The sequence below is a fragment of the Rhinopithecus bieti genome, unplaced genomic scaffold, assembly GCF_001698545.2.
Source record: "Rhinopithecus bieti isolate Rb0 unplaced genomic scaffold, ASM169854v2 scaffold_1304, whole genome shotgun sequence".
Classification (NCBI taxonomy): domain Eukaryota; kingdom Metazoa; phylum Chordata; class Mammalia; order Primates; family Cercopithecidae; genus Rhinopithecus; species Rhinopithecus bieti.
This window is the reverse complement of record NW_016803307.1, coordinates 39,393-67,100: the sequence shown is the minus strand read 5'-3', so window position 1 is coordinate 67,100 and position 27,708 is coordinate 39,393. Positions and strand designations below refer to the sequence as shown.

General features: G+C 36.1%; 1 protein-coding gene across 10 annotated transcripts in view; it reads left to right on the top strand.

Moving 5' to 3' along the window:
* The window catches only part of MLIP (muscular LMNA interacting protein), a 268,127-nt gene that overhangs the window by 213,672 nt on the left and 26,747 nt on the right, over positions 1-27,708 (top strand). For 9 of the 10 annotated variants that reach the window (XM_017872818.1, XM_017872849.1, XM_017872833.1 and 6 more), the window contains one exon: positions 14,973-15,176. In XM_017872818.1, coding sequence (XP_017728307.1) covers positions 14,973-15,176 — 204 coding nt within the window. Of the gene's footprint in view, positions 1-813; positions 3,769-14,972; positions 15,177-27,708 lie in introns of those variants that run through there. The other variant, XM_017872825.1, reaches the window with a different exon arrangement.

Genomic DNA, 27,708 nt, shown 5'->3' with positions numbered 1-27,708 from the left:
TGGCAATTGCTGGAAACATTCTCTCTAATCTCTTATTCCCCAGATTTATCAGGGATTATCTTCACCACCACCACTTCCACCCTGGAAGTCAGCTCAGTGCTGACAGTGGTCACAGGGACCTTGCCTAGTGCTACTGAGGCTTCTGATCTTCTTGTTTTCCTCCACTCCCTCCATCCGCCTGCTCTCAGTCCCAGCACAGTTCACACGTTCGTACTCTGATTAATTATGTTCTTTTCCAGAGGTTTGATGTCCTAGGTCCTAGGCTTTTGAAACCCAATTTATTTATTTATTTATTTATTTATTTGGTCAAAGTATTAACTCTGCCATGGGTTTCCAAAATCTATTTTGAAACCCAAACTCTACTTTTTCCTTACTTTTTTCAATTCCGCTTTAACATTTTAATCCAGAAACACGAGGATGGAATTAATCTTTAGCTGCCTGGGTTGACAGAAGGAACACAGAACACAGGACTATGAGAAAGACAAAACTAGAAAACATTTACAAGCATGTGGTTTCCGCAGTGCTGAGTAGTGCGTGCTGTGGTTATATGCTGAATGGTGCTGCTACTTCTCTGTCTACTTAGCTCCTTTCCTCTACACTTAATATTCAGGCATTTAACATTTGTACCAGGATCTGCAACAGGCCTGGGTGATTCCCCAGGAAATAAAGCAGACAATATCCCTCCCTCATGGAGCTTAGATTCTAGTAAGTTCTCAATATTCTGGACCTTGGTCTCTGTCTTTTTGCTCCTATTTGTGATCTTTTCTGCACCCTGTGTACTTCCTCACTAAAAGCTGTCCACTTAACACTCAGGTTGCACATTCTGTGGCCTCCTACTGCAACAGAGGTGACACGTCTGGTCCTTGGGTCCTCTGATCATTGAGGAACCCTATCCTGGTGGCTAGTTACTGTAGCCTTTGATTTTCCTATTTCCTGAAAAAGAGAAAAAGACGATGATAGAATTCAATGGCAACAACATGGGCTCTTGTGATTTTGAAAAAAACCAGTCCTTACTGAACTGATTTTATCCTACAAAATGGGGCTACTAATCACCATTTCTAATGGAACCCATACTAATGTATATTTGTGATTTTTTAAAGTATAATTTCTTTAAATTTTTTCCAAGTGCTGTCATCTTTATTATGGTATAATTGACAAAAATTGTACATATTTAAGGTGTAAAATGTGATGATTTGATGTATGTGTACATTGTGTAATGATTACCACAATCAAATTAATCAATGTAACTATTAACGTACTAGTTACTCTGTGTATGTATATGGGAGAAGAGATGAGGACACACAAGATCTATTCTCAGCAACTTTCAAGTAAAAAGTAAAATATTATTAACTGTAGTCACCATGCTATACATTAGCTCTCCAGAACTTATTCCTTTGATAACTGAATGTTTATACCCTTTAAACACCAGTTTTCCTTTTCACTTAAATCCCTTATTAAGACAATAATAGATTCAAAACAATAAAACATCCATTTCAACCAAACGTCCATTCCAACCTCTGGCAACCACCATTCTACTCTTTGCTTCTGTAATTCTGACTATTTTAGATTCCACTAAAGTGAGATCATGCAGTATTTTTCCTTTTGTGACTGGCTCATTTCACTTGGCATAGTATCTTTGGAGTTCATTCATGTTATTGAAAAGGGCAGGATTTCTTTCTTTTTAAGGCTGAATAATATTTCATTGTTTAACACGTTTTATTTATTCATTTATCCATCAACAGACACTTCAGTTGTTTCCATATCTACTTGTTAACAATGATATTTTACTGCAATGGTTAAATGAAATATTCACTATCAAAGGGCTCTAAACACTTAAATGTTTCTTGTTATCATTTCCTTTAGAATCACTGCAATTTTGTAAGAAAGGAGTTGACTTCCTGCTAAAGGGTCAATTGAATATATTGTCTTCTTTCTCTCTTCCATTATGAACAATTGTAGAAGCCTATTTTTTATGGTTTTTTTTTTTTTTTTTTTTTTTTTTTTTCAATTTTATTTTCTCCTTTCTCCTAAACACCTCCAGATGGGAAATGAAAGACCAAAATCAAACTGTATGTATAGAAAAACATAAAACTCAGCATTGTAGTCCTCTGCTGCTCACTGTGATTGATTATGGAGTAGCTTTCTTTCTTTTCCCTTGAGTGTACCTCCATCAGATACTTCCATGCTGATCCATGCCATCTGCTTTGTGAAACTCGCTGTCAGACAACCATACACTTTAAGCCCTAAGTTATCCGAATTCTATCTTTGAAATTATGTTGTGATTATTAAAAATCTTTTTTATATAGAGGATTTCAAATAGCTAAGCATATGCTAAATGTTTCATACTTCACAAGTTCGAGTTTTCTTGGTTCAAATCAGGATTCAAAATAGATGTGTTGCTTTAAATACGTGTTTTAAAAATGCATATGGATTCTCCAAAATTTGGGTTTCTAAGCAAGAAGATATGCCATATAATCAAAACCAATTTATATTGGCTTTGTCTTAGTGAAATGTAGATCATCAGAATCTCTTATTTCTTAGTAACATGGGGTTTCTGTGATGCTGTCTGTAAAGTGTTGATATGTCTTTAGATAAAGGGGTTGCTCTTTAAGAAAATATTACTACTTTTCATGATTTTATTAACAAGGTGTTGATTTAGATTAAAATGTAGCAAAATGCCGTGGCTCTGATTTTAAATTGTTATAGGTTCTAGACAGCAAAGGAAAGCTGAAAATAAATGCTGCATTTAAAAATAAATGTTGCTTTACCAAAGAGGTGGGAAGATGGAAGACAGGATGGAGTGAAAGGCTCCAGTAATTTTACCTATGGTACTCTGAGTTCACAAAGGTGTCTTGTACTCAGACCGAAAACTACAGTGTGAAGAGGGGACAGTATGAGTGAAGAGAAAGTGGATTTGCACCCTTCACTTCCAAACCACAGGAAAGGAAGTGACTTTAAAATGCCGGGATGGAACAAAAACATCTCAGATGTGCAGGCTTTAATGAGAAGAGCTCAAAATGCCTTAAAATGCCTTTGATGTTGCAATGAAAACAGCTTTTGAAGTTAAACAGTATGATTTGATGGTTGAGTAGAAAGTAGGCTTTTTCTAGAACACCAAATGCATCAGATATGGCTATCACACTAATTTTCTGATGTGTCTGTCAGTTAAGCAGAGCTAAATTAATTTATTCACTGCATATTTGTCTGCTAATTTTTCTCTAATGAACAAAGATATTACTTGCTTCATAAGTTCCTGTCTTCTTGAAGTTTTGTAGAATATGATAGTATCAACAACAAAATAATTAATTCTTTTCAAAATCCAGGTCCTCAGTAAAGCCTTTTTTTGAAAAATTAGTTCTATGTATATTTACATTGAAAGAGGACAATTCTCAAGTGACTGAAAAATGTTTAAAGCATTTTATTGGAAATAACTATGTTACCTATCTCATTGACAGAAACATGTCCAAGACTGTTTTATAATCCCTGTACATCCGTCAAAAACTAGAACATTGAAAGACTCATATATTGCATACTAAAGCAGGATAGAGTGATGTTTATTTTCAAGAATCATTTAGAATAGTGATCTCTAAAGTATTAGGTACTAACCTCAATATAATTCAGTGGGGTGGAAATAGGGCACAGGTTAGACATGATAGAGATGTCATTAGTGTGTTTTGAAACAAATCTCAAACAGAGGTCACAAACTATGGTCTGTGGGTCAAACCTGGCTCACCAATGTTTGTATAAATAAAGTATTATTGAAACACAGCCTTGCCTATTTCAGTTATGTGCCACTTAACAATGGGGATATGTTTTGAGAAATGCATCTTTAGGTGATTTTGTCGTTGTGCTAACATCAGAAGGTACTTACACAAATCTAGATGGTGTTGCCCACTACACCCAGGCTATGTGGTGTAGGCTATTGCTGCTGGGCTACAAACCTGTACAGCACATTACTGTATTGAATACTGTAAGCAATTGTAACACAATGGTAAATATTTGTGTATCTAAACATATCTGATCATAGACAGTGTACTGTGAAAATACAATATAAAAGATAAAAGAAGGAACACCCATATAGTGCACTTACCATGAATGGAGGTTGCTCTGGGTTAATCAATGAGTGGTGAGTATATGTGAAGGCCTCAGACATTACTTGTACATTATTGTAGATTTTAGAAACACTTAGACTACACTAAATTTATTAATTATATATTTTTTTGAGATGGAGTCTTGCTCTCTTGCCCAGGCTGGAGGGCCGTGACGCGATCTTGGCTCACTGTAACCTTCGTCTTCTGGGTTCAAGCAATTCTCCTGTGTCAGCCTCCAGGTAGCTGGGACAACAGGTGCACGCCATCATACATAATTTTTTGTATTTTTAGTAGAGATGGGATTTTGCTGTGTTGACAAGGCTGGTGTTGAACTCCTGACCTCAGGTGATCTGCCCACCTCAGCATCCCAAAGTGCTGGAATTACAGGTGTGAGCCACCATGCCTGGCCACATTTTTTTTTTCAATAATAACCTCAGCTTACTGTAATTTTTTACTTAATAAACTTGAATTTTTTAAACTTTTTGACTCTTGTAATAACACAACTTAAAACACAAACACATTGAGCAGTTGTACAAAAATATTTTTTATTTATATCCTTAAACTATAAGCCTTTTCTCTATTTTACAATTTTCCGGATTTTTTTTTTTTTACATTTTAAACTTTTTTTTTTTTTTTTTTGTTCTCAAACACAAGTACACACATTAGCCTAGGCAGGGTCAATCACTCCACAATAGGAATTTTTCAGCTCCATGTTAATCTTATGGGACCACCAATACATGTATGTTCTGCTGACCAAAACATCGTTATGCAGGGCATGACTGTATGTATCTATTGTTCAAGGCTGCTTTCATGTTACTATGTTAGGATTGAGTAATTGTGACAGATTTATGGTTTGCAAAGCCTGCAGTATTTACTAATGGGAACTTTACAGGAAAACGTTTGCCAACTTCTAACATAAAATAACAAGAAAGATTCTAAGCTTTGCTGATTTATATGGGTTTACACGGGTCTCCTTTGTAGGTCTGAGTGCTAGGTCGTTACAACTCATATATATTCTAAATGAGATTCCCTGCAAAAGTGTCAGGCCTGGCCGGGCGCGGTGGCTCAAGCCTGTAATCCCAGCACTTTGGGAGGCTGAGACGGGCGGATCACAAGGTCAGGAGATCGAGACCATCCTGGCTAACCTGGTGAAACCCCGTCTCTACTAAAAAATACAAAAAATTAGCCGGGCGAGGTGGCGGGCGCCTATAGTCCCAGCTACTCGGGAGGCTGAGGCAGGAGAATGGCGTAAACCCGGGAGGCGGAGCTTGCAGTGAGCTGAGATCCGGCCACTGCACTCCAGCCTGGGCGCCAGAGCGGGACTCCGAGACTCCGTCTCAAAAAAAAAAAAAAAAAAAAAAAAAAAAAAAAAGTGTCAGGCCTTTCTAACTTGGGGTGATGGACAGTGAGCCCTCAGTTGGCTATTCCTTAAGTCTGTTGTATCTTATCACACTGTATGTGCACAGTTAGCTAGACATACGATTGATTTATCATTTTTTACTATTTTAAATGAAAATAGTCATCTTAAAATAAGCAAATGACTTTATTTAAAAAAAATCCTTCTGTAAAATATGCAAAATAATCTAGATTGACTATACCACTGCTGATACAAGCATAAGCAACAAGAAATAGCAGAGGTGACACCATATCTATGTCTAGCATAAGCTTGTCATCAGCCATACGTATCAATTTTAAACCCTGAAAATCTACTTGAATTTGATTAGAAGTAGGTTATTTTTTGAAATGATTAAAACAATTTAGAATATAATTTTATATCTGCTTTTATTATGAATATACCTATTCTTAAGTTTATATTTTTGCCTTGAGTTTTAACTAATTGCATTTTATGGCATCATACTTGATAAGACATTAACAAAACTGGCATCCAAGGCCATGCAGCTGTGCAATTTTCAGTACTGTTTAAAGACACAAGGTACTCAATATTATAATGTGTAAAGTTTTACTGAAGTAAATGACAAAATTCTCTTTTGAAGGATCTAAATAGGGAAAAAACGGAAAACCCAATTCAGCTGGGGATACATGTGTTCTTCCTGCTGAAGTATTTATTCCAGAGTAATAACAATAGAATGATGAACTGAAATTTATAATTTTGTAATTAAATGCCATTAGGAAACGCATAGAAAACACCTTTGAAGATTTGAAAAAAGTGAGTAATGAGCCAATTACTCCCAATATGGGAGTTTTATTATGAAGTTGGATCAAAGTATAGATTTTAAACTAGTCTCATTTATAACATTTGTTTTCTAAATATGAAATACACAGAAAGTGTCATTTGAAATATATGATATATACAGAAAGTGACATTTTGGATTCTTAAGGGAAAAATAAATAATAAAAAATTTGTTCTCTAAAGTAAGTGACTTCTTTAGTAAAAGCACTGTTTTATGAGAAAATTCTGGAGGTATAATAGCAATGGGCTACATTAATGATGGTACTATGAGGTTGCAGTTATATCAACATTTATAGGTAACCTATAATGACAAAGGAGATATACACACACAAACACACACACATGTAGAGGACTCTTTCCAATAATAAAACTCTCTTCATGAGAAGGACTATGAAAATCTTTGGGATCATTTAGAGATTCTCAAGTTACCTCAAATTATTTTAAAAAGTAACAACTTCAAGATGCATTAGGAATATTCATTTTTGAAAATACAAGTGAAGTTCCTGGTTTAATGTTCTATCTTTCTGTGGAAGCCTGGGCACAGACAAGTTGCCATGGAAAGTACTGTATAGCTGATGATAGTCTTCATTATTTTAGAAGTAAAGGCTAAACCAACTTACACCCCAAATCCTGGGCACAAAGATAATCCCAGGTAATGGTCCCTTCCCTGTATGAACCTGCTGGAAAAACGTCTCATCCAGGAAATTCATTTGCTGCAGAAATAAATAAAATACAAAAGGAAAAAAAAAAACCCTCCAAATTGAATAACAAACAATATTAATATTTAACTTGAGACTTTTAAAACAAAGTGTAGTGAACAGTTGAAAAATGACAGAGTATTCCAGGTACCTACCACATATTAAAAAAAAAAAAAAAAAAAGGAGCATAATCTGTAAAATGGGTAGGTTGAATTCAGGCTAAAAGTTCCTTAAGCAAGACATGTAAGACTCCCTTATAATGCTAAAAGATGGCATTTACAAGGAAAATACAGTCATTAGAATATGAAAAAGTCAAAATATAACATCAACCTTCATAAGGCAAAAGCAGGAGATAAGATTTGAAAAAAGTGAAAATGTATTATTGGTAAAATATTTTGTTAACAATTTTTCAGTTTATCGTAGTTTAAATAAAATTAGGTAAAAGTAGATCATTCCCGAGTAAAATTAATTTACATATATATAAGACTCTATCCCTGCAAACAAAACAAAGATATTACTCTTTTTAATATCTGTGGAACTCCCACAAAAACTGACTATACATTAAGCTAAAAAAGAAAGCCTATTAATTGCCAAGATGGAAATAATATAAACAAATTTATCTGATCACAAAAAATTTATAAATTAATAACAAAGTTAGAAAACATAAAAGTTTCTGACATTTGTAAATGGAAAATTTTGCTTTTCATGAAACGTTGATGAAAGAGGAAATTCAGAATAAAATTTCTGTGTTTTCCTTCTTTTTTCTCTAGCTTTATTGAGGTGTAATTGACAATTAAGAATTGTATATATTTTAGATAAAAACTTGATATTTTGATACATGCATATATTGTGAAGTGATCACCACAATCAAGGTAGCATATTTATCACCTCATGCAATTACCATTATTATACTATTATTGTTGTGGTAAGAATATTTAGCATCCGCCCTCTTAGCAATCAAATATACAGTACACTATTGTTAGTTACATTAATATTGCCATTCATTAGATCACCAGAAGTTATTCATCTTTGGTAGATGAAACTTTGTACCTTTTGACTAACACTGACCCATTTTCCCCTCCCCTCTGCCCCTGGTAATCACTATTCTACTCTCTGCCTTCTATGAGTTTGACTATTTTGGATTTCACATATAAGTTAGGTATACATTTTTCACATATAAATTTCCATGTATGGTTTATTTCAAGATATAACTTGAAAAAATAGAAAATAAAGTTTCTATCTGGAAAATAAGCTAACGCAATCATTGTTTTCAAATTATTGTCTATTAGAACTTACAAGATATAGTTAAAATAGTCCTTGAAAGGAAATTTTATAATGTAAAATGCTAAATAAATAAGAAGATTAATAAAGGCCAATCAAGTAAGCATTCAATTTGGAAAATTTAAAAACAAAAATAAAACAAATATTTAGAAGAAACATTATTTAAGGAGAAAATCCTTATTCTTTGCATAAGAAAATAAATGAAAAGGAGTTTATAGGATTAGAAAAAGATAAATAGCTAGAAAGCAGAACAGTTGTAGAACTCATAAATATACTAAAATGTATTCATTGAAAAAAGTGTAAAATAGCAAACTGTTAGCTAAACAGATCAATAAAAAGGGAGAAAATATAAAATACAAAATGAAAAATAGACATGAAAATAACTAAGAATATAGAGGACACAAAATATGACACTGCTTCTCTCACCCTTATGCAAGTGAATTAGGAAATCTATAGGAAATAAATATTTTAGAGCAAAATACATAGAAAATATAAAATGAAATTCCAGTAAACCAATTACCAAAAGAAAACTAAAAAAAAAAAAAAAAATGAAGTTACCCTCAAAAAGTTCCAGGTCACAAATAGATTCCCAGGGAAATTCTAACAATCTTTTAAGGAACAAATTCAGTTATGTGTTGCTTAACGATGGAAATACATTCTGAGAAATCCATCCTTAGGGGAGTTCTTTTATTATTATTATTATTATTTTATTTTTTCATAAGTTATTGGGGTGTGGGTGGTATTTGGTTACATAAGTAAGTTCTTTAGTGGTGATTTGTGAGACCTTGGTGTTCCCATCACCCAAGCAGTATATACTGCACCATATATTTCGTCTTTTATCCCTCGACCCCCTTACACCCCAAGTCCCCAAAGTCCATTGTATCATTCTTATGCCTTTGTGTCCTCATAGCTTAGGTCCCACATATCAGTGAGAACATACGATGTTTGGTTTTCCACTCCTGAGTTACTTCACTTAGAATAATAGTCTCCAATCTCATCCAGGTCACTGCAAATGCTGTTAATTCACTCCTTTTTATGGATGATTAGTATTCCATTGTCTACAGTGTATATATACCACAGTTTCTTTATCCAGTCATTGATTGATGGGCATTTGGGTTGGTTCTATGATTTTGCAATTGCGAATTGTGCTGCTATAAACATGTGTGTGCAAATATCTTTTTCAAATAATGACTTTTTCCTCTAGGTAGATACCCAGTAGTGAGATTGCTGGATCAAATGGTAGTTCTACTTTTAGTTCTTTAAGGAGTCTCCATGCTGTTTTCCACAGTGGCTGTACTAGTTAGGAGAATTCTTTTTTGTGCAAACATCATAGATTTTGCCTTACACAACCCTAGATGGTATAGCCTACTACACACCTAGGCTATAGGGTATAGTATAGCCTATTGCTCCTAGGCTACAAACCTGTACAGCACAGTACTATACTGAATACCGTAGGCAACTGTCACACAATGGTAAGTATCTGTGTATCTAAGCATATCTGAACATAGAAAAGATTCAGTAAAAATGTCGTACAATCTCATGGGACCACCATTATATATGCAGTTTGTTGTTGGCTGAAATGTCATTATGCAGTCCATGACTACAACTCTAACAGCAGAGAGTTGTAGACTGTAGTAATGCAAGGATATGTTCTATATCATTTTATGTAGCAAGTGCAACATTGTTATAAAACCCAACAGAAGTTGCATAGAAAAGGCAACTTCAGCCCAACTCAGTTATAAATATCAATGCAGATATCTCAATTTAGTAGGAAACAGAACTCAGTGGAACATTAAAGAATGCTGTGTCCTTACCAAGTAGGATTTAATGCAAGTGGAAAATAATGTAGTTGTCTCCTTAAAGTGCCATCTTTACTAAATGAACAAAACAGAACTCTTAAGGACTTTCAGTAAGGGATGGTGGATTGAACAATGCCTCTAAATATGCTCCTTCCAATATTTCCTTAAAATTATTGTAAAGATGTATTATAAAGATATAATCTACAAGTATAGGAAGTAAGAAGAGGAGACACAGCAATAAAATTTTAGAGGCAGAAAACATGCTGATGAGGAAAACTGACATAGCAACCCAAGAAAGCGAAATCCTAGGCTGGCCAGGGAGCAAGCCAAGTACTGATTCCATTTCTATCTTAGAGTTCTCAAAAGGCTTAGGATTTGGAGGTGCTTGATACCTCTGAAGGGAAAGTAAAGAAATGGTAGCTGAAAAAAGGAAGATAAGGTAAAAGCTATTTAAGAAGTAGCTATCCCCAAATTCATGTTTCTTTATGACTGATTAACTCCCATTTTAAGAGAATAATTCACATGACTGGAGAGAGGAAAACAGGATTTCTGGCTTGGGGCCTCCTGGCGTAGTGGAGAGCAGTGGAGCTCTTCTGAAAGCAGGAGACTAAGTGATGCTATGAGGGATTAACGCTGACATGCACTATCTCTTCCATTCACATATCAGAACACTTGTAGCCAGGCCTTTGCCTTCTAGCCAGGAGATTGAAAATGTCTTTTTTGAGGAATCTGACCAATACAAAGAGGAAAGCTCTCAAGTTATTGAGATTGGGTTACACTGTACAGTGAAACTCAAATAGCCGGATCCATGTGCTCAGAATTTCCAAAGTGCTCTTAATTCCTGACTCTAAAATATTAGCAGATAATTAAAGATATCCAGATACCTAAGGAAGACCTCCAATATGAAATAAGAACAGAAAACCAAACCCCAAAAAATGACCAAACAAGAAATAAACAAACAAAAAACACAGGAAACACTATTTAGAGAGAAAAACTCAAGAACATCAATATTTTTACAGATAGATAAGATAGTGGCTCTATAAAATCAAAACACAATACTAAAAAAAGAAAAAAAAAGAATACTTGGAAAATAAAAGGACCTCTTGGAAATTAAGCACAACATTGTGGAAACAAAGAATGCATTATAAAAGGTGGAGGTGGGGTGACTAACTCACCACAGTTTGTCTTAGCACTAAAAGTCTCACTCCTGGGAAACCTCTCTATCCTGGGTCACCTTAGTTGGAGGATGATACGGTTTGGCCCTGTGTGCCCATCCAAATCTCTTGATGAATTGTAATCTCCCGTGTTGCGGGAGGGACTTGGTGGGAGGTGATTGAATCATGGGGGCAGATTTCCCTCTTGCTGTTGTCATGACAGTGAAACAGTTCTCATGAGGTCACGTTGTTTAATATGTGCAGCACTTCCCCTTCACTCTCTCTTCTGCTCCGCCATGGTAAGATGTGCTTGCTTCCTCTTCGGCCATAATTATAAGTTTCCTGAGACCTCCCACCCATGCTTCTTGTACAGCCTGTGGAACTGTAGTCAATTAAACCTCTTTCCTTTATAAATTACTGAGTATCAGATAGTTCTTTATAGCAGTATGAGAACAAACTAATACAGAGGACAAATTAACTAAACCTCTCAAGCTGATGAGCAAAAGGAAGAGAGATGAGAATTGGACTATCTTAAAAAGTCCGACATCCAGAAAGAGAGAAGAAAAGGAGAAGGAAATGATAAAATAATTATTGAAAATTTTCCAAAATGTTACAGAAAAAGGGCATCAAGTTCCTACAAAAGTAGATGAAAATATACCCACGGCAAAGCGCATACTGGGGAATTTTCGGATTATTGAGGACAAAAGAAATCCTGTGTGGTTCCAGAGGGACAAAAGTGTCATTTACAAATAATCAAAATTCTGAAAGAAATTATTTTCCAACCTGGAATTTCATATTCAAACAACCAAATGTAAGAGTAGAAGAAAGTCAGTTTTCAACATGCAAGTTATTGGAAATTGGCTTCCAATACTCCATTTTCCCAGGAAGCTCCTTTAGGGTTCAGTAAATATGAGACAAAATTAAAAAAAAGTAAGACACAGGCTATTAGAAACAGGAGATCGAGGCCAGGCGCAGTGGCTCAGGCCTGTAATCCCAGCACTTTGGGAGGCAGAGGCAGGCGGATCACGAGGTCAGGAGATCGAGACCATCCTGGCTAACACGGTGAACCCCGTCTCTACTAAAATGCAAAAAACTAGCTGGGCGAGGTGGCGGGCGCCTGTAGTCCCAGCTACTCGGGAGGCTGAGGAAGGAGAATGGCGTGAACCCAGGAGGCGGAGCTTGCAGTGAGCCGAGATCGGGCCACTGCACACCAGCCTGGGCGACAGAGCGAGACTCCATCTCAAAGAGAAAAAAAAGAAAAGAAAAGAAAAAAGAAACAGGAGATCGAACATGGGAGAGAGACAAATTAAATACCCAGGATTATGCTAAAGAGAATCACGGGATAATAATGTATACAAACATAGAAGGCAATTAGCACAGATTGAAACATACATATTGAAGCTGTCACCACCAAGAATCCTTTCACCTTTGTATTGTATTACCAACTGACAGTACTCAAGTGAGCTTGGCCAAGGTTCTTAGCTCTCTTTTGCCTGTCCAAGTGCTGGTAAGACTCTGCTCTCCCTCGCTGCCCAGCTGCCTGGATAGAGTGAGGACAACATCTGATCCTACAGAAACATTCATGTTTGACCTACTCCTAAGAGCTGGAGATTGGCAAAGGTAAACTTAGAAGCACAAAACACAGAGTAGCACACTCTCTGCTAACATTTTCCTCTTGACTGGATAGAACTTGATTCCTCCAGATAACCGCATTTGGTGAACCCGTTGCTTTCCATGGATCACCATGGGCTTGCCCCCTGACAACCTGAGAATTGATTTTTACAACCTCCAAGAAAAAAACTGAAGCCTGAATACAAACCAGAGACTGTCCAAACCACTTTTCCTAAGCACCTGCAACTATCAATAATAACACTGTCCTTTTCTCACATAGTTAGTCTTGTGTTTGCTGCTAGTTGTCATATTAATCACTTTCACACTGATTAATAATTTGATTACTTGGTAAAACAATGAAATGTTTGATTTAGAAATAAAGCAAAATTATAAGTCAGAATCATCTTTAATGGACAATTACTGCATATGTTCCATTAAAGCTACCCACTGACATGGCTTTCATTTCATTTCCATTCAATGTTAGAGGCATTAACCAATGAAATTAGACAAATGGAAGAAATGAAAACTATAATAACTGGCAAAGAGGAGACAAATTTATCACTGTGTTAGGTGAACTGATTTTTTTTTCGTGATAGACCCAAAACTTCTAAGAAAATCAAGTGAACGACAATTACAATCAGTATTATAATTCAGTAATGTGTCTTGGTAGAAAACAAGTAGCTGCCGTGTACTGATACAGAGCAATTCCAAAATTGTCAAATAAAAAAAATCAAACAAGACACAGAATATTGTAAAGAGGATGTTATCTTTCTAAATTTTAAATTTAAGTATTTATTTTTTCTTCAACTTTGAAGTTCCAGGGTACATGTGCAGGATGTCTAGGTTTGTTACATAGGTAAATGTGTGCCATAGTGGTTGGCTGCATGGGTCAACACATCACCTAGGTCTTACGTCCAGCATCCATTAGCTATTCTTCCTGATGCTCTCCCTCCTCCCACAACCCTGGACAAGCCCCCGCATGAGTTGGTCCCCCACCATGTATCCATGTGTTCTTATTTTTCAGCTCCCACTTCTAAGGGAGAACATGTGTTTTGTTTTACTGATCCTGCGTTAGTTTGCTGAGGATAATGGCTTCCAGCTCCATCCATGTCTCTGCAAAGAACATGATCTTGTTCCTTTTATGGTCACAGAGTATTCCATGGTGTATATGTACCATGTTTTCTTTATCTAGTCTATCATCAATAGGCATTTGGATTGATTCCATGTTTTTGCTGGATGCTATCTTTTAAAAATAATAAATGTATGCCTGTGCTGAGTGGGTAAAATAAGATAATATATATTTGTTTTGCTTGATTTGTAGAAGACGCATACCTGTATGTAGGCCCTTTCTGCAACTTTTCTTTTTAGCCTCAAGACTTCGCACTCTTTTGATTTCCTTGCTCCATTCACATAATTCATGGCCTCATGTAGTAGTTCCTACTTCCTCAAAGGCATTCATCCTGTTTCCATGTTAAAGAGTCACTCTAGTTTAGGCCTCATAACCTCCTTTCTTTGTAGTTGCACTCCTCTCTTTGTTGCACCACGAGTTTCTCTCCGAAACAACACATTGCCTAGAATCAAAGACCTCATTCATTCTTTCCAGACCCACCTCTCCCTGATTCCTTATCCATGGCAAACTCAACTCCGAAACTTACTATGTCATGAACTAAACCTTGTACTTCTACCCCTGCGCTCACATGTTAATATTCTGCACAATGCCCTCCACGTGACTCCCTGATTTCTTCCAAACAAAAAAATCACAAGCATCTTTACATTAATTTCCATGACTACCTACCTCTTCCATGACGACGTTCCTTTGGATGGATTTCCTTTGGACGGATTCTCTTCTTCCTTACACATTTCTCCCCTTAATACTTTCAAAAATAAACCTGGTACGCTTCAGGAGACATTCTGCAGGCACTTGTTTTGTTCTGCCGAAGAGGCTGGAGGTGGGGAATGAAAGGAATTTTTGAAAGAGACACACAATATACACTGAAAGCAGGTGTCTCATGAGGGACACCTCCTCATAAGGAGAAGTTTTCTTCTTACTGGTGAGAGATTCTGACCTATGTCTATCATAGACCTGATTCCAAACGTGCTTGACTTTTTCCACTAACATCCTCTTATGCCTTTCTTCTTCCCCCCAGGGTGTAACAGTCCCTCCCAAGCCTGTCTCGCTCCATCCTTTATATCAGACTAAACTCTATCCTCCTGCTAAGTCACTGCTGCATCCACAGACCCTCTCACAGGCTGACTGTCTTGCCCCAGGACCCTTCAGTCATCTGTCCTTCTCCTTGAGTGATGAACAGGATAATTCTCACACTCTCCTCAGTCACAATGCATGCAACAAGGTGAGAACTCCTCCCCAAAATAAGGATTATTCTGTGCTGTGAACCTTCATTACGCTTGACTTTTAAAACTTAAATGTGGAGGAAACTTATGTATTAGGAATATTTAAATATTAAATATCTAAATGTATAAAGAATATTAAATATTTGTGTGAAAGCATATTACCTTATAAGCAGATAATAATTGAACTTGGGAAATAATAACCATTTATATATTTTCCAAAGTCATTCACTGATTTGTATTTTTCATTGTTCCATGTTCTAACTCCATGGTGGAAATTCCAAGACATTTTTCAAAACCTCACAAAATGCCATTGTTAATTTATATTCTAGTCTTAGTTCAGTGTTCCTAAAAAGCTTCCTTAAAGTACAGTGCCTTGTTGAGGAGGCACTTATAATTAGAGTCAATGGACAAAAAATGACTTAGAATTATTGTGGGTATCTGCAAAATAATGTTCACATTTTACTGTAAGATGTACCTATCTGCATCACTGTGTATAGTAATGGGATATGTAAAAAATAATGAAGTGTTTTGTACCTGAAATGTGTGTGTGTCTGTCTGTCTGTCTGAGTGTGTATGATACAAAACAAGTAAAAAATATTTATAGTTGACTTTGGAATTCAGTCATAAATGTTTTCTAGGAACAAGCAGTTAAACTATATGGGGCTTACATATAAGTGCTCTTTGCTCTTCTGTTAAGGGCATACTGGCTAGCACAGATGCCCAGACCCTGAAAATTTCCTAAAATAATTGACTAGTTAAACTTTAATTAAATCTTTTTGTGAAGTTCAAAATCCTGTTTAAAAGCATTTATTCTACAAGATATCTATCTCCAATTAATACACCTCTATACTTAGAAATCAATCAAAATCATCTTCCAGAATGTAGTTGGATAATACTCCTTGGAGCCTGAGGCAGTTTTAAAGAAAAAAATGTCGGTAAACCCTGTCTAAATGCAAACAGTCATCTAAAAGCAAACACTATAACACTATTACATAAGGAAAAAATAGATTTTTATATTTAATAGCTTCTATGACAACTGAATCATCAATTTTGATTAAACAAATTTTATAATATCAATTTTTTGCCAATAAATGTTTTTGGGCAACATTCAATATGACATTTATCTGACCTTTGTTTGTGTCCCACTCTTGGACTAGAAAATAAGTATATGAGAGAAAGTATAATATTTTAAAATTATTTCATATTATTTGAAATTCTTTCTGATTTAGTATTTACCAACGGCCATGAAATCCATTTAGTTATTTGAGTTAATAATTCTGATAATAATATTACCATTTTCTTATAAATTGTCATCTATGATAAGGTTATGATTTAATTTACAGATATCAATTACATGATATAGCTCATTCTTTTGATATTTTGAGAATGTTTTCTGGAACTGTTCAGCAAGGATAGACTCTATTTTATCCATATTTCAGCCTTTGTTTAGTTAGGCTGAGAAGAACAAAAGCTGTGTGAAGTTGGACAACTATTTTCAGTCCACATAATCCTCATAATAGATTTTGTCTTTTTGAGTGTGAGGTTTATTGATACTGAATAAAGAACCATTCAGAACCAAAATAATAATAGTAATAATAATAAGATAGGAATGCAACATTTGTAATGGAATGTTCAATTCCTTAGTCTTGAATCTGTACTATCTTATCAAAGTACATGAATTACCAATTTGATGTCTATGTTTACAAACATTGTTTGTTAGATACTGGGTCAATAGCATACTAATTCATCAGGATTTTTTCTTTTTGATTGAAATAACTTAATGCCTTTAATTGTAAGACATAATCTCTTATTTAATTAACTTTTATCCAATACCCTAACATCATTCTCAAGTCTGACCTTACAGCTTTGCCTACTGGGCTATCTCCAAACTCAAATCTTCCCATCCTTCCCTCTGGACAACCATGCTGAACTTGTCTTACCAATCTTTAGAGTCCCTCTTTAACTGGGCTACAATAGGTGTTCAACAGGTTTTATTCTTCTTCTGCTGAGTCTGCAGTGTGCGCTCTTCTCTTCTAAATTTTCATCAAACTCCTCATGTTCTAAATCTTCATCCTAATCCGTCCCTTGCTTTTTTACTTTCAAGATGGAACTTTATAACTGGGTACATCATATCCTATAAGGATGCTCAGGTACTTTCTTTTCATCCTGGAATAAAACAGTACAACTGCCTTCTTCACTTCCTTGCAGCCTCATGAAGGGGGTCATTCCTTTTACTTTCTTTTCTTTCTTTTTTTTTTTTGGTTTTAATTATACTTTAAGTTCTGGATACATGTGCAGAACATGCAGGTTTGTTACATAGGTATACATGTGCCACAGTGGTTTGCTGCACCGGTCAACCCATCATCTACATTAGGTATTTCTCCTAATGCTATCCCTCTCTGAACCCCCAACCCCCAACAGGCCCCAGTGTGTGATGATCCCCTTTCTGAGTCCATGTGTTCTCATTGTTCAGCTCCCACTTATGAGTGAGAACATGCAGTGTTTGGTTTTCTTGTCCTGTGTTAGTGGTTGCTAGAATGATGGGTTTCCCAGCTTTCATCCCATGTCCCCTGTGCAAAAGACCATGAATCTTCTTTTTATGGCTGTATAAGTATCCATGGTAAAGTATGTGCCCCATTTTCTTTATCCAGTAGTCTATCATTGATGGGCATTTGGGTTGGTTCTGGTCTTTGCTATTGTGAATAGTGCTGCAATAAACATACGTGTGCATGTGTCTTTATAGTAGAATGATTTACAATTATTTGGGTGTATACCCAGTAATGGGATTGCTGGATCAAATGGTATTTCTGGTTGTAGATTCTTGAGGAATAGACTCACTGTCTTCCACAATGATTGAACTAATTTACACTCCCACTGACAGTGTAAAAGAGTTCTTCTTTCTCCACATCTTCTCCAGCCTCTGTTGTTTCCTGACTTTTTAATGATCACCATTCTAACTGGCATGAGATCATATCTCATTGTGGTTTTGATTTGCATTTCTCTAATGACCAGTGATGATGAACTTTTTCTTCATATGTTTGTGGGCTTCATAAATGTCTTCTTTTGAGAAGTGTCTGTTCATATCCTTTGTTCACTTTTTGATGGGGTTGTTTGTTTTTTCTCTTGTAAATTTGTTTAAGTTCCTTGTAGATTCTGGATATTAGCCCTTGATGGAAGGATAGATTGCAAAAATTCTTTTATCCTTGAAAGTGAGATAGCCCAGCACTTAAGAAAATGATGCCTCTAGTTCCTTTGTCTGAGTTTATTTCTTGCCCCAATGCTTTTTACATGGTGATATTGGGCAAGTCATTTAACTTCTGAATGCCTCCATTTACTCATTTTTAAAATAGGAATAATAATAGTACCTACCTTATTAGAGTATTATGAAAATAAAATTGACAAATATGTGTAAAAGTACCTGAAGATAATGAAAAAACATATAAAAGTTAGGTCTTATTATCACTAAGCTTTCTGGGATTGTCATTCTTACTGCTTTCCAAAATTGTCCATTCTTCTCCATTGGATTCCCCCGCTTTGTATCCAGAAGCCTAAAAAAAACAAAATAAAACAATACAAAAGGAGTACTTCATCCTTTTCCTTGATGATGCTGCAAATCTATCAGTTTCAAAATGTTCTTTCTCTCAAAGTGGTCAATAGCCACTATCTCCATTCCCTTTCTATAAACTCATTCTTTAGCCCATTCTTGAAAGCATTCTGACTTTCACCTCTACCAGTCTACTGAAATTGCTGCCAACGGCAAACCGGTTGTCAGCAAATTCAGCTGAATTTCCTGACACAGTTGATCATTTCCTCTTGCATTTCTCTCCTCACTCTGCTCTTGGGTTAATACGCACATTCTAACTTTCTGACTGCTCCTTCTTTGCTTTCTTTGTGGACACTTCTTGCTGCTCTACCTCTTCTTTCTAATTGCCTCACTTCAGCTATTTACTCACTCACAGGCCTTAGTGATTATCTTAGTACTGATAAGTCTCAAATCCACACTTCCCGTCCTGCTTCTCCACTGAGATTCAGTTTCGTATCTTTAGCTGCTTGCTTATCATTTCCCCTAGGATGTCATGTTGTCACCTCAAACTCATCATTCATTTTGTCTCAAACTAGTTTTGCACTGGCTCTTTTACTTCTGTTATTAAAACTACAATTCTCAGACCCCAAACTTAAAACTTGATTCATCTGTTATGCTTTTCGCTTTTTCTGTTTTGTCCTTATATTGAGTCATTCACCAGGTTGAATGCATTCTTATATTTTTTCACACTAGTCTTTATTATTATTATTTTACTTTACTTAACTGATATTCTTATTTTCCTCTAGGCATGCCTTGGAAATTCCTTACTGTTCTACTTGTTCATGCATTTTCCCATAGAAAATATTCTTCTATGTTCTCCTTTCTTATACAAACCATTCTTGTACTTTAAGTTCACGTTAAATTAACCTTCCTCTTCTGTGACATTTCTCCGTGCATCAGTACTCAAAGTGATTTGTTTTCTCCCTTCAATTTCTATACTCTTTTCCTGTGCCAAGGCATCTCGTGCATATTATAGATCATCTTGTATTTATTTGTTGTGCTTGTCTTGGTGTCTATCTAGGGTGTGACATAATATGCTATTTCCCACCTTATAGGCAAGGTAGTAAATATCTATTAATGATGAACAATTTCTACAATTACCTAACTTTTTCACCAGGAGCCCCAGATGCCTCAATTATTATGATTATTTCTATGTCAAGTAAAGAGTAAATCTGAATCAACTTATAGATTTACCAGTTCATTTAGAATAACATCACTCAGTTGAGGATATTTCTTTTATTGAAGGCTATATCCGGTTTCCATAGATCTGATGGAGTGTGTTGGGAGCATAGGTAGGGTGGGGTTGTGGAGGCAGGAGGCATCCGACCTTCTCCTGAGGTGTTCTCATTCCTTTCTGTTATACAACCGTGAGTCGAGTAATACATGGTGACATCATTTTTACTTCACTAGCAAGGTGTGTCCTTAACAACTGTAAGTCAGCTTCTTCTCTGTCCCTACAGCTTACATGGGAGAACATTATTACCTGCTTGCTGAGAGCAAGGTGAACTTTGTGAAGCTATCTCAGAACCATTCTCTTGGATGCCCTACATATCGTTCTCTGTTCTTCTGTTCACGTCCCCTTTGCCGTAGGGAACTCCAAAATAGTCCACATTTGTGAGTTCATCTACTCACTAAAATTTATTTGTAACCCCAAATCAGCCAGCACTCATTGTGTTTGCTCTTCTAGTCATTTGTGGAAATTCACAGAAGAGGGAGAAATTAGAATCTTCTATGTTCCCAACTCAGGTTGAACAAGGCAATGCTCTATTTCTTGTTGTCATGCTGTAAACAATTGTCCCTTTTAAAACCCGGGAGCAGTGTCTCATGCCTGTAATCCCAGCACTTTGGGAGGCCAAGGTAGATGGATCACCTGAAGCCAGGAGTTGGAGACCAGCCTGACCAACATGGTGAGACCACGTCTCTACTAAAAATACAAAAAATTAGCCGGGTGTGGTGGCGCACACCTGTAATCCCAGCTACTCAGGAGGCTAAGGCAGGAGAATTGCTTGAACCCGGAGGCGCGAGGTTGCAGTGAGCCGAGATTCACACCATTTAAACTCAGCCTGGGCAATAAGAGTGAAACTCCGTCTCAAAAAAAAAAAAAAAAAAAAAAAAAAAAAAAAAAAACAAAAAAAAAAAAAAAAAATTGTCCTTTTTGCGTTCTCTGTTCTCTGTGGTATCATGTTTTTGTTTGCATCTCTGTGTGTTTTGTTGGTAATTTTTCTGTTTAAAATGGCTGCTAAGCACAGTGTTGAAGGGCTTTCTAATGTTCCTATGCTCAAGAAGGCTGTGATGTGTCTTAAAGAGAAAATAAGTATGTTAGGTAAGCTACTCTTAGGCTTAAGTCATAGTACTGTTGGCCATGAGTTTGGTGTTAATGAATTAATAATATATTAAATATGTGTCTTTAAACAACAACACCCATAAAACAGGTTATTTATTGATTGGTTGATGGAAATGTAACCAGAGACTTGCAATAACCTAATCCAGGTTTTCCCCAGGAGAAATGGTTTAGTATTCACGAATTCCATGCTTATGGAGGCTTTAAGGACATAACTGCTGTGAATAATCAATAATGAGGGTGATTCCACCTTTGTTTGGTTTTCTCTGAGAAGACTGTCACTTACGAGTAGTTATTGTGGGAGGTAGTTCCAGGAAATGCCTGTTAGGGGAGTGGGGACTGAGACAAGGAGGAGAGGCATCTAATAAAGGGTGTGTGAGCAAGCAGGTGACCACTGTGGGGAACTGGAGCTTTATATCACTGGGGAACTCTGGGAGCTGCTGTAGGGACACACAGCTCAGAGCCCTGCTCTCTGAGGGGAGGAAGAGGGAAATTCTGGCAGTCGTTAGTTGAGGAGAGGGGTTGGGGCAGCATCAATCCCAGAAAGTGCCCCGAGGCAAAGAAAAGTAGAAGCAGGTAGTTTGAAGTTCAGAGGATGGTTTCCACTTAAACGTTAAGGACTGAGAGGATATATGTGGCCCAATGACTTATGTTGTATGTATGTGTATAAACATATATACATATATATTCACGAAATTTTATGTTTATGGTCTAATTTTGAAGTCCAGTCTCCTGCAGATCAAAACTTTGGCTGTTAAAACTTAAGGGGATGGGAGTGGTGACTCATGCCTGTAATACCAACACTGAGAAGCCAAGGTGGGAGGATTGCTTGAGCCCACGAGCCAGAGACCAGCCTGGACAACATAGGGAGACTCTGTCTCTACAAAAAAAAAAAAAAAAAAAAAAAAAAAAAAAAAAAATAGCTGGGCATGGTTTCATGCACCTGTGGTCCTAGCTACTAAGGAGGCTGAGGTGGGAGGATTGTTTGAGCCCAGGAAGTCCAGGCTGCACTGAGCCATGATTGTGCTGCCACGTTCTGGACTGCGCAACAGAGTGAGACCCTGACACAAAAAACAAACAAAAACAAAATAAAAGTCTTCAGGATATTTTCTTTATTTTTGATATATTATGCTTTGGACTATGTATATTGCTGAAACAAGAAAGGGTACAGAGGAAAGATGTATCTGTGTGTGTGGGTTACTATTTTAAAATTGTATCTAATCTACTATAGTCATTTTGTCCATTTTTCCCCCATTTTACAATGCATTTAAATTTTTTTTTATCTTTGGAGGTAGCAAAGTACCATGTACAACACACCTGTTTATGTCTAGATTAAGGCCCACTGGAGTCTATTTTCTATTTTTAAAAATTCAACTCATTTAGAAAAATAATATTCTTCCTACGCACCATAAATATGTGGCCACATGTGTCTCAGCTTACTTACCTGGCCCTGAGGTGAGAAAACTAACACACACATAAAGTATCTAAGTAGAAGGCTTATCACTGTCCATGACTTTTCTTCTTTCCTCCATTCACCCTTTCTCATTTCTTCTATCTTCTACTCTCATAATTTCCAAGGTATACCTCTCTTTATAAGTCACCCTAAAATTGAATTTTTCTGGCCTACTTTCAATATTCCCACTTAATTACTCAGTTTTATGCACTTTATTCTCTTTTCTTATTCCAACTACGTTTTCTCCCTTTTATTTAGCATAGCTACAAGCCATGTAGACAGGAAATTATCACTTATTGCTTTCTCCCTTGAGTCTCTACTCTGCCAGTTTGCACCAGCAAACAAACGAGAAACACATAGCCAGTCTATGAATAGAAACTAGAGGAGTGAGGACTAAGCCTTTACAATCAGGATGGCTTTTCTGATCTGTTGGCAGAAGCAAGGCTGAGATTTCCTAAGCAAGAAGGCTCTATTTACAGTGAAAGCTTGAGAGGTTTTACAAGCAAAAATAGGATCTTTATAGACAGAGAGACAGCTTTAAAGCCCCAGGAGAAAATTCACAGCCATCCTTGAGGATATTTTTTCTTTCGTTTAAAAAAAATGAGTTTGGTGCCAAGTTTGTGACAGTGGAGCCATTTTGTTTCACTTTTAGTTTTCTAAAAATGCGTGATCTTTGTGTGTTGTTTGTAACCATACACTATTTTATTTCAAGTCTGCTCTGTCTCATGAAAGAGATAAATAAGTGTGACAGATTTCTTCACATGTACTGTAGATTCTCCCGTTTCTTCCACTGCTATTAGATCCTATTGTATGTTTTTATGCAAGGGCTAGCTCTAGATTTCTCTAGCCTTTCCATTTGTGTATTTCAGTATTTATATCTGGAGTAGTCTCTTAAAAAATCTCTACCACTATAGCTTTCACTTCATAGCCAGAGCAGGCTGTTCATCTCCTACTTCTCCATTCTTCTGGCCCAGAACCCCTCGTAGCCTGAGCACTCTGCCTTGTAGACCCCAGGCTGTTGTCATTGTTGGAGGTCAAGGCACAACCTTTAAGATCTCTCATATAGACAGGAAAATGTATACTCCTATGTAGATGATCATGTGTTCTGATGAGTCTGGGTCATTTAAACATACACACACACACACACACGAATAAAAACATTATATATATATAATATATATATATATATAATTATATAATATATATAAATAATATATATGGTTTTGTTCTATTTTTTTGGAGGGAAATTTTATTTTTTAAATAAGAGTTTTTGAGGCTGGGTTGCGTGGGTCTCCCATAACCTGTAAATCCCCAGCACTTTGGTAGGCCAAGGCAGGCCAATCATTTGAGGTCAGGAGTTCAAGACCAGCCTGACCAACATCTAACATGGTGAAACTCCGTCTCTACTAAAAATACAAAAAAAAAATTAAAATGTATATTTATTTTTTATATAATAAATAAATACTGGGCATGGTGACGCATGCCTGTAGTCACAGCTACAAGGGAGGCTGAGGCAGGAGAAACACTTGAACCCAGGAGGTGGAGGTTGCAGTGAGGTGGGATTGCACTACTGCACTCCAGTCTGGGTGACAGAGCAAGATTCTGTCTAAAATAATAATAACAAAATTAAAAAACAGTGTTTTGAAAAGAAATATTTATGTCTACCACTATAATAAACCCTTCCAGTCAATAAATATTTTTAAAATTGTATGATTTCAGTATATTTAGTGCCCCCTCTTTTTATCAGAAGTGTCCTGTTTGATCAGTAAGCATAAAGTCACTCTACTTATAGTGCAATGCAAGTTAAAATTCATCTGCAGAGTCTATTTGTAATGAGGCATCACTTCCTGAATTTATTTTGTAAAATCAATGACTTGTATGTCTATACTTGAAAAAGTAATTCAAACTCTTGCTTTAGCTTTCTTAACTGTGGAATGACAAACAACAACAACAGCAACAAAATAGAATCTCTGTTATAGAATTTTGTTCTATTTTTTGAAGAATTTTATTTTTTAAATAGAGTTTTGAGGCTGGGTGCGGTGTCTCATACCTGTAATCCCAGCACTTTGGTAGGCCAAGGCAGGCCAATCATTTGAGGTCAGGAGTTCAAGACCAGCCTGACCAACATCTAACATGTTATAGAATCTCTGTTATAGAATGGGAGCAAGTGATATATGAAAGTAAAACTCACATTCCATCTTAAGTATTCAGCTTTATACATTTTTTAGCATCTAGCTATTATAGTAGAATTTTGGTGCTGAAGTGAAGAAACAATCCATCAATATAACTAGTAGGCCATTACTCTCATCTTAAATAGCTTTTTCCTTTTATTACGGCTTTTTGTTTTTATTGCTTTCTGATTTATTCACATACGTATTTCCTTTAATTCCCATTTCTCACTCTTCTTTCCTTTCTGCCCCTAGAGAAATATTCTAAACTATGTCATGTGTATCTATCTGTTTGTGCATTTTCTTTCAAAAGTTGCGTTGTTATTTTGTGTGCATATAACATCATTTACGTAAATGTTACTGTGCCACACATTTCACTCTCTTCCTGCGGGTTTCTGTCTCTTCAGCTGTAATAGTAGGACATTTAGTTCGGTTTCAAAACCCTAACTTTAGGACTCAGATTGGGCTGTTTGCTTCAGAATTATCTGGAAAGCTTTAGAAAAATGCAGATTCCTGGCCAGGCACGGTGGCTCACGCCTGTAATCCCAGCACTTTGGAAAGCCGAGGCAGGTGGATCACGAGGTCTGGAGTTTGAGACCATCCTGGCCAACATGGTGAAATCCCATCTCTACCAAAAACACAAAAAAATGAGCCAGGCATGGTGGCACGCACCTGTAATCTCAGCTACTTGGTAGGCTGAGGCAGGAGAATCGCTTGAACCCAGGAGGTGGAGGTTGCACTGAGCCCAGATCATGCCACCACACTCCAGCCTGGTGACAGAGTGAGACTCTGTCTCAAAAAATAAGAAAATAAAATAAAAAAGAAAAATGCAGATTTCTAAGCCTGCTTACAACTTAAAAAATTTAGAAATCTCAAGAACTGGGTGATTTCAAAGTTTTTACCTCATAGAAAATGCTATGCTTCCACTATAATAACAGACTTTTCTTTTTTTGCCTTTTTATTTTTATTTATTTATATTTTTTGTATTTTTTTATTATACTTTAAGTTCTAGGGTACATGTGCACAACGTGCAGGTTTGTTACATATGTATACATGTGCCATGTTGGTGTGCTGCACCCATTAACACGTCATTTACATTAGGTATATCTCCTAATGCTATCCCTCCCCCCAACCCTCCCCACAATACGACCTGGTGTGTGATGCTCCCCTTCCTGTGTCCAAGTGATCTTTTTTTGCCTTTTAAATTGTCTAATGGGTCAGCAAGAAAATTAACTTTCCTATAAAAAATCTTTAAAAGAAAAACTGTATTGGCATGTTTATAAGTACTAGATTATAATTATTTTTTTCCTCATATAACTCCTAGTAAGTAAAAGGAAACACAACCATAAATTAAATATGTATAGAGAGAGTATATGTATATATACTATAATATATATATATAGTATATACTGTAATGTATCTAGTATATTAGCTTAGGAATTTTTTATTAGAATAAGTTATGAAATACTGGGTTTAGCTGTTAATCAAAATTGTCCCCACGTGCTTGTAATGTTTACAATTGGGCCTGAGTTTTACACATTCAGTATTCATAGACTTACTGAATCAGAAGGTGTATAACTTTTTCTGGTATACTACTTCAATTATTAAAAGTCCTTTCTCTTTGAAAAAAATACCATAGCTGCCAACATATACTTTCTTGTGATTTCCTTTTTTAAAAAATTAAAGTGCCCTTTTCATAAAGAGATTTTAAATTATAGCAATTATTTATATTAGAATTATGTTTTTGCTAAAAAAGACGAAGTATTTGCTTATAATACATTTTACCTTTATTATATGTCAACAGAATATGTATTGATCATTTTTTCTTAGCCTTTTTTCTAAGCAACTGCTCTTGAGATTGTAGATTAAGAATAAAGAAGGAATATAACTTGTCTGAAATGAGAAAAGGGGAGGAGAGTGAGCAAATGGATGTCTTTTCAGTTCAGTTATGTGCATTATTTCTGTCTTCTCTATGTAAAGAATCACTCCACTTATAATAAGGCAAGGGTGAATCATCTATTAGAATAATGAGGGAGCCAACCTAGCAAAATATATTCTGAATGAGAAATTCACATGTAGGAAATAGGCAAAATGAAAAACAATAGCAATAGACAGCTAACTCCTTTTGTTTTCCCATCATAGAGGATTAGGGGTTGGCATACCTACTCTGGAACCTCTGGTGAGTTTTCATGGTGGTCTGATGGTGTGTGAATGAGGTAGGAGGACAGAGAAAGGAAAGAAACTTTCATGTCCAGAGTGGGTAGGTGGGAGAGGCCCCTTCACAAGCTGGATTTAGCCTGCTTCCTAGGCCACGAGCATTCTTTCCTTAAACTCCTTGGATATTTCACCCTGTAAACATTGAAGGTTGACTTTCCTTGCACATTTTTTCTTCTACTTTTTTATTTTCAAATTTAGTACATGTGTAAAGTTTATATTGTTAACATTTTTGAGAGCCTGTAAATTGGTATTATCACTGCATTGCTACTCAGAGAATTGACCTTGTAAATCTGCAGAAATCCAATAAAAACCAAAATATTAATATTATAGGCATATTTTCAAGCACGGGTTGATTTTTTTAGTAGCTCCTCTGACATATTTTTTGCCAGAAGTTTCTTCTGATGTTTTAAACAAAGATCAATCACCAAGAGTCAATAGAGATTATAACTTATCTGGAGAAAGGAAAATCTAAAGTAAGTCTAACCTTCCCCTACTGCTTCAAAGGCTGAGAGGGTTTTGAAATAACAATTTATTTTTCTAATATATGCTGTAAATACTTAAATCTAAAGATGTGAAAAATCTTTTATGAGTATGCGTTAAGACTAAAGAAACAGCTCTTTGAGATAAGCAGTCTACAATTGTACACAGCTTCAAAATTAGAAAATGAACATTAAGTGATTTGGTTCAAGGTTACCAAAACCTTGACTAACTAATAGCCTAATTTCTCACTAAAACAAAAGCATAGACTTTGCAACCTTTTATTCTAACA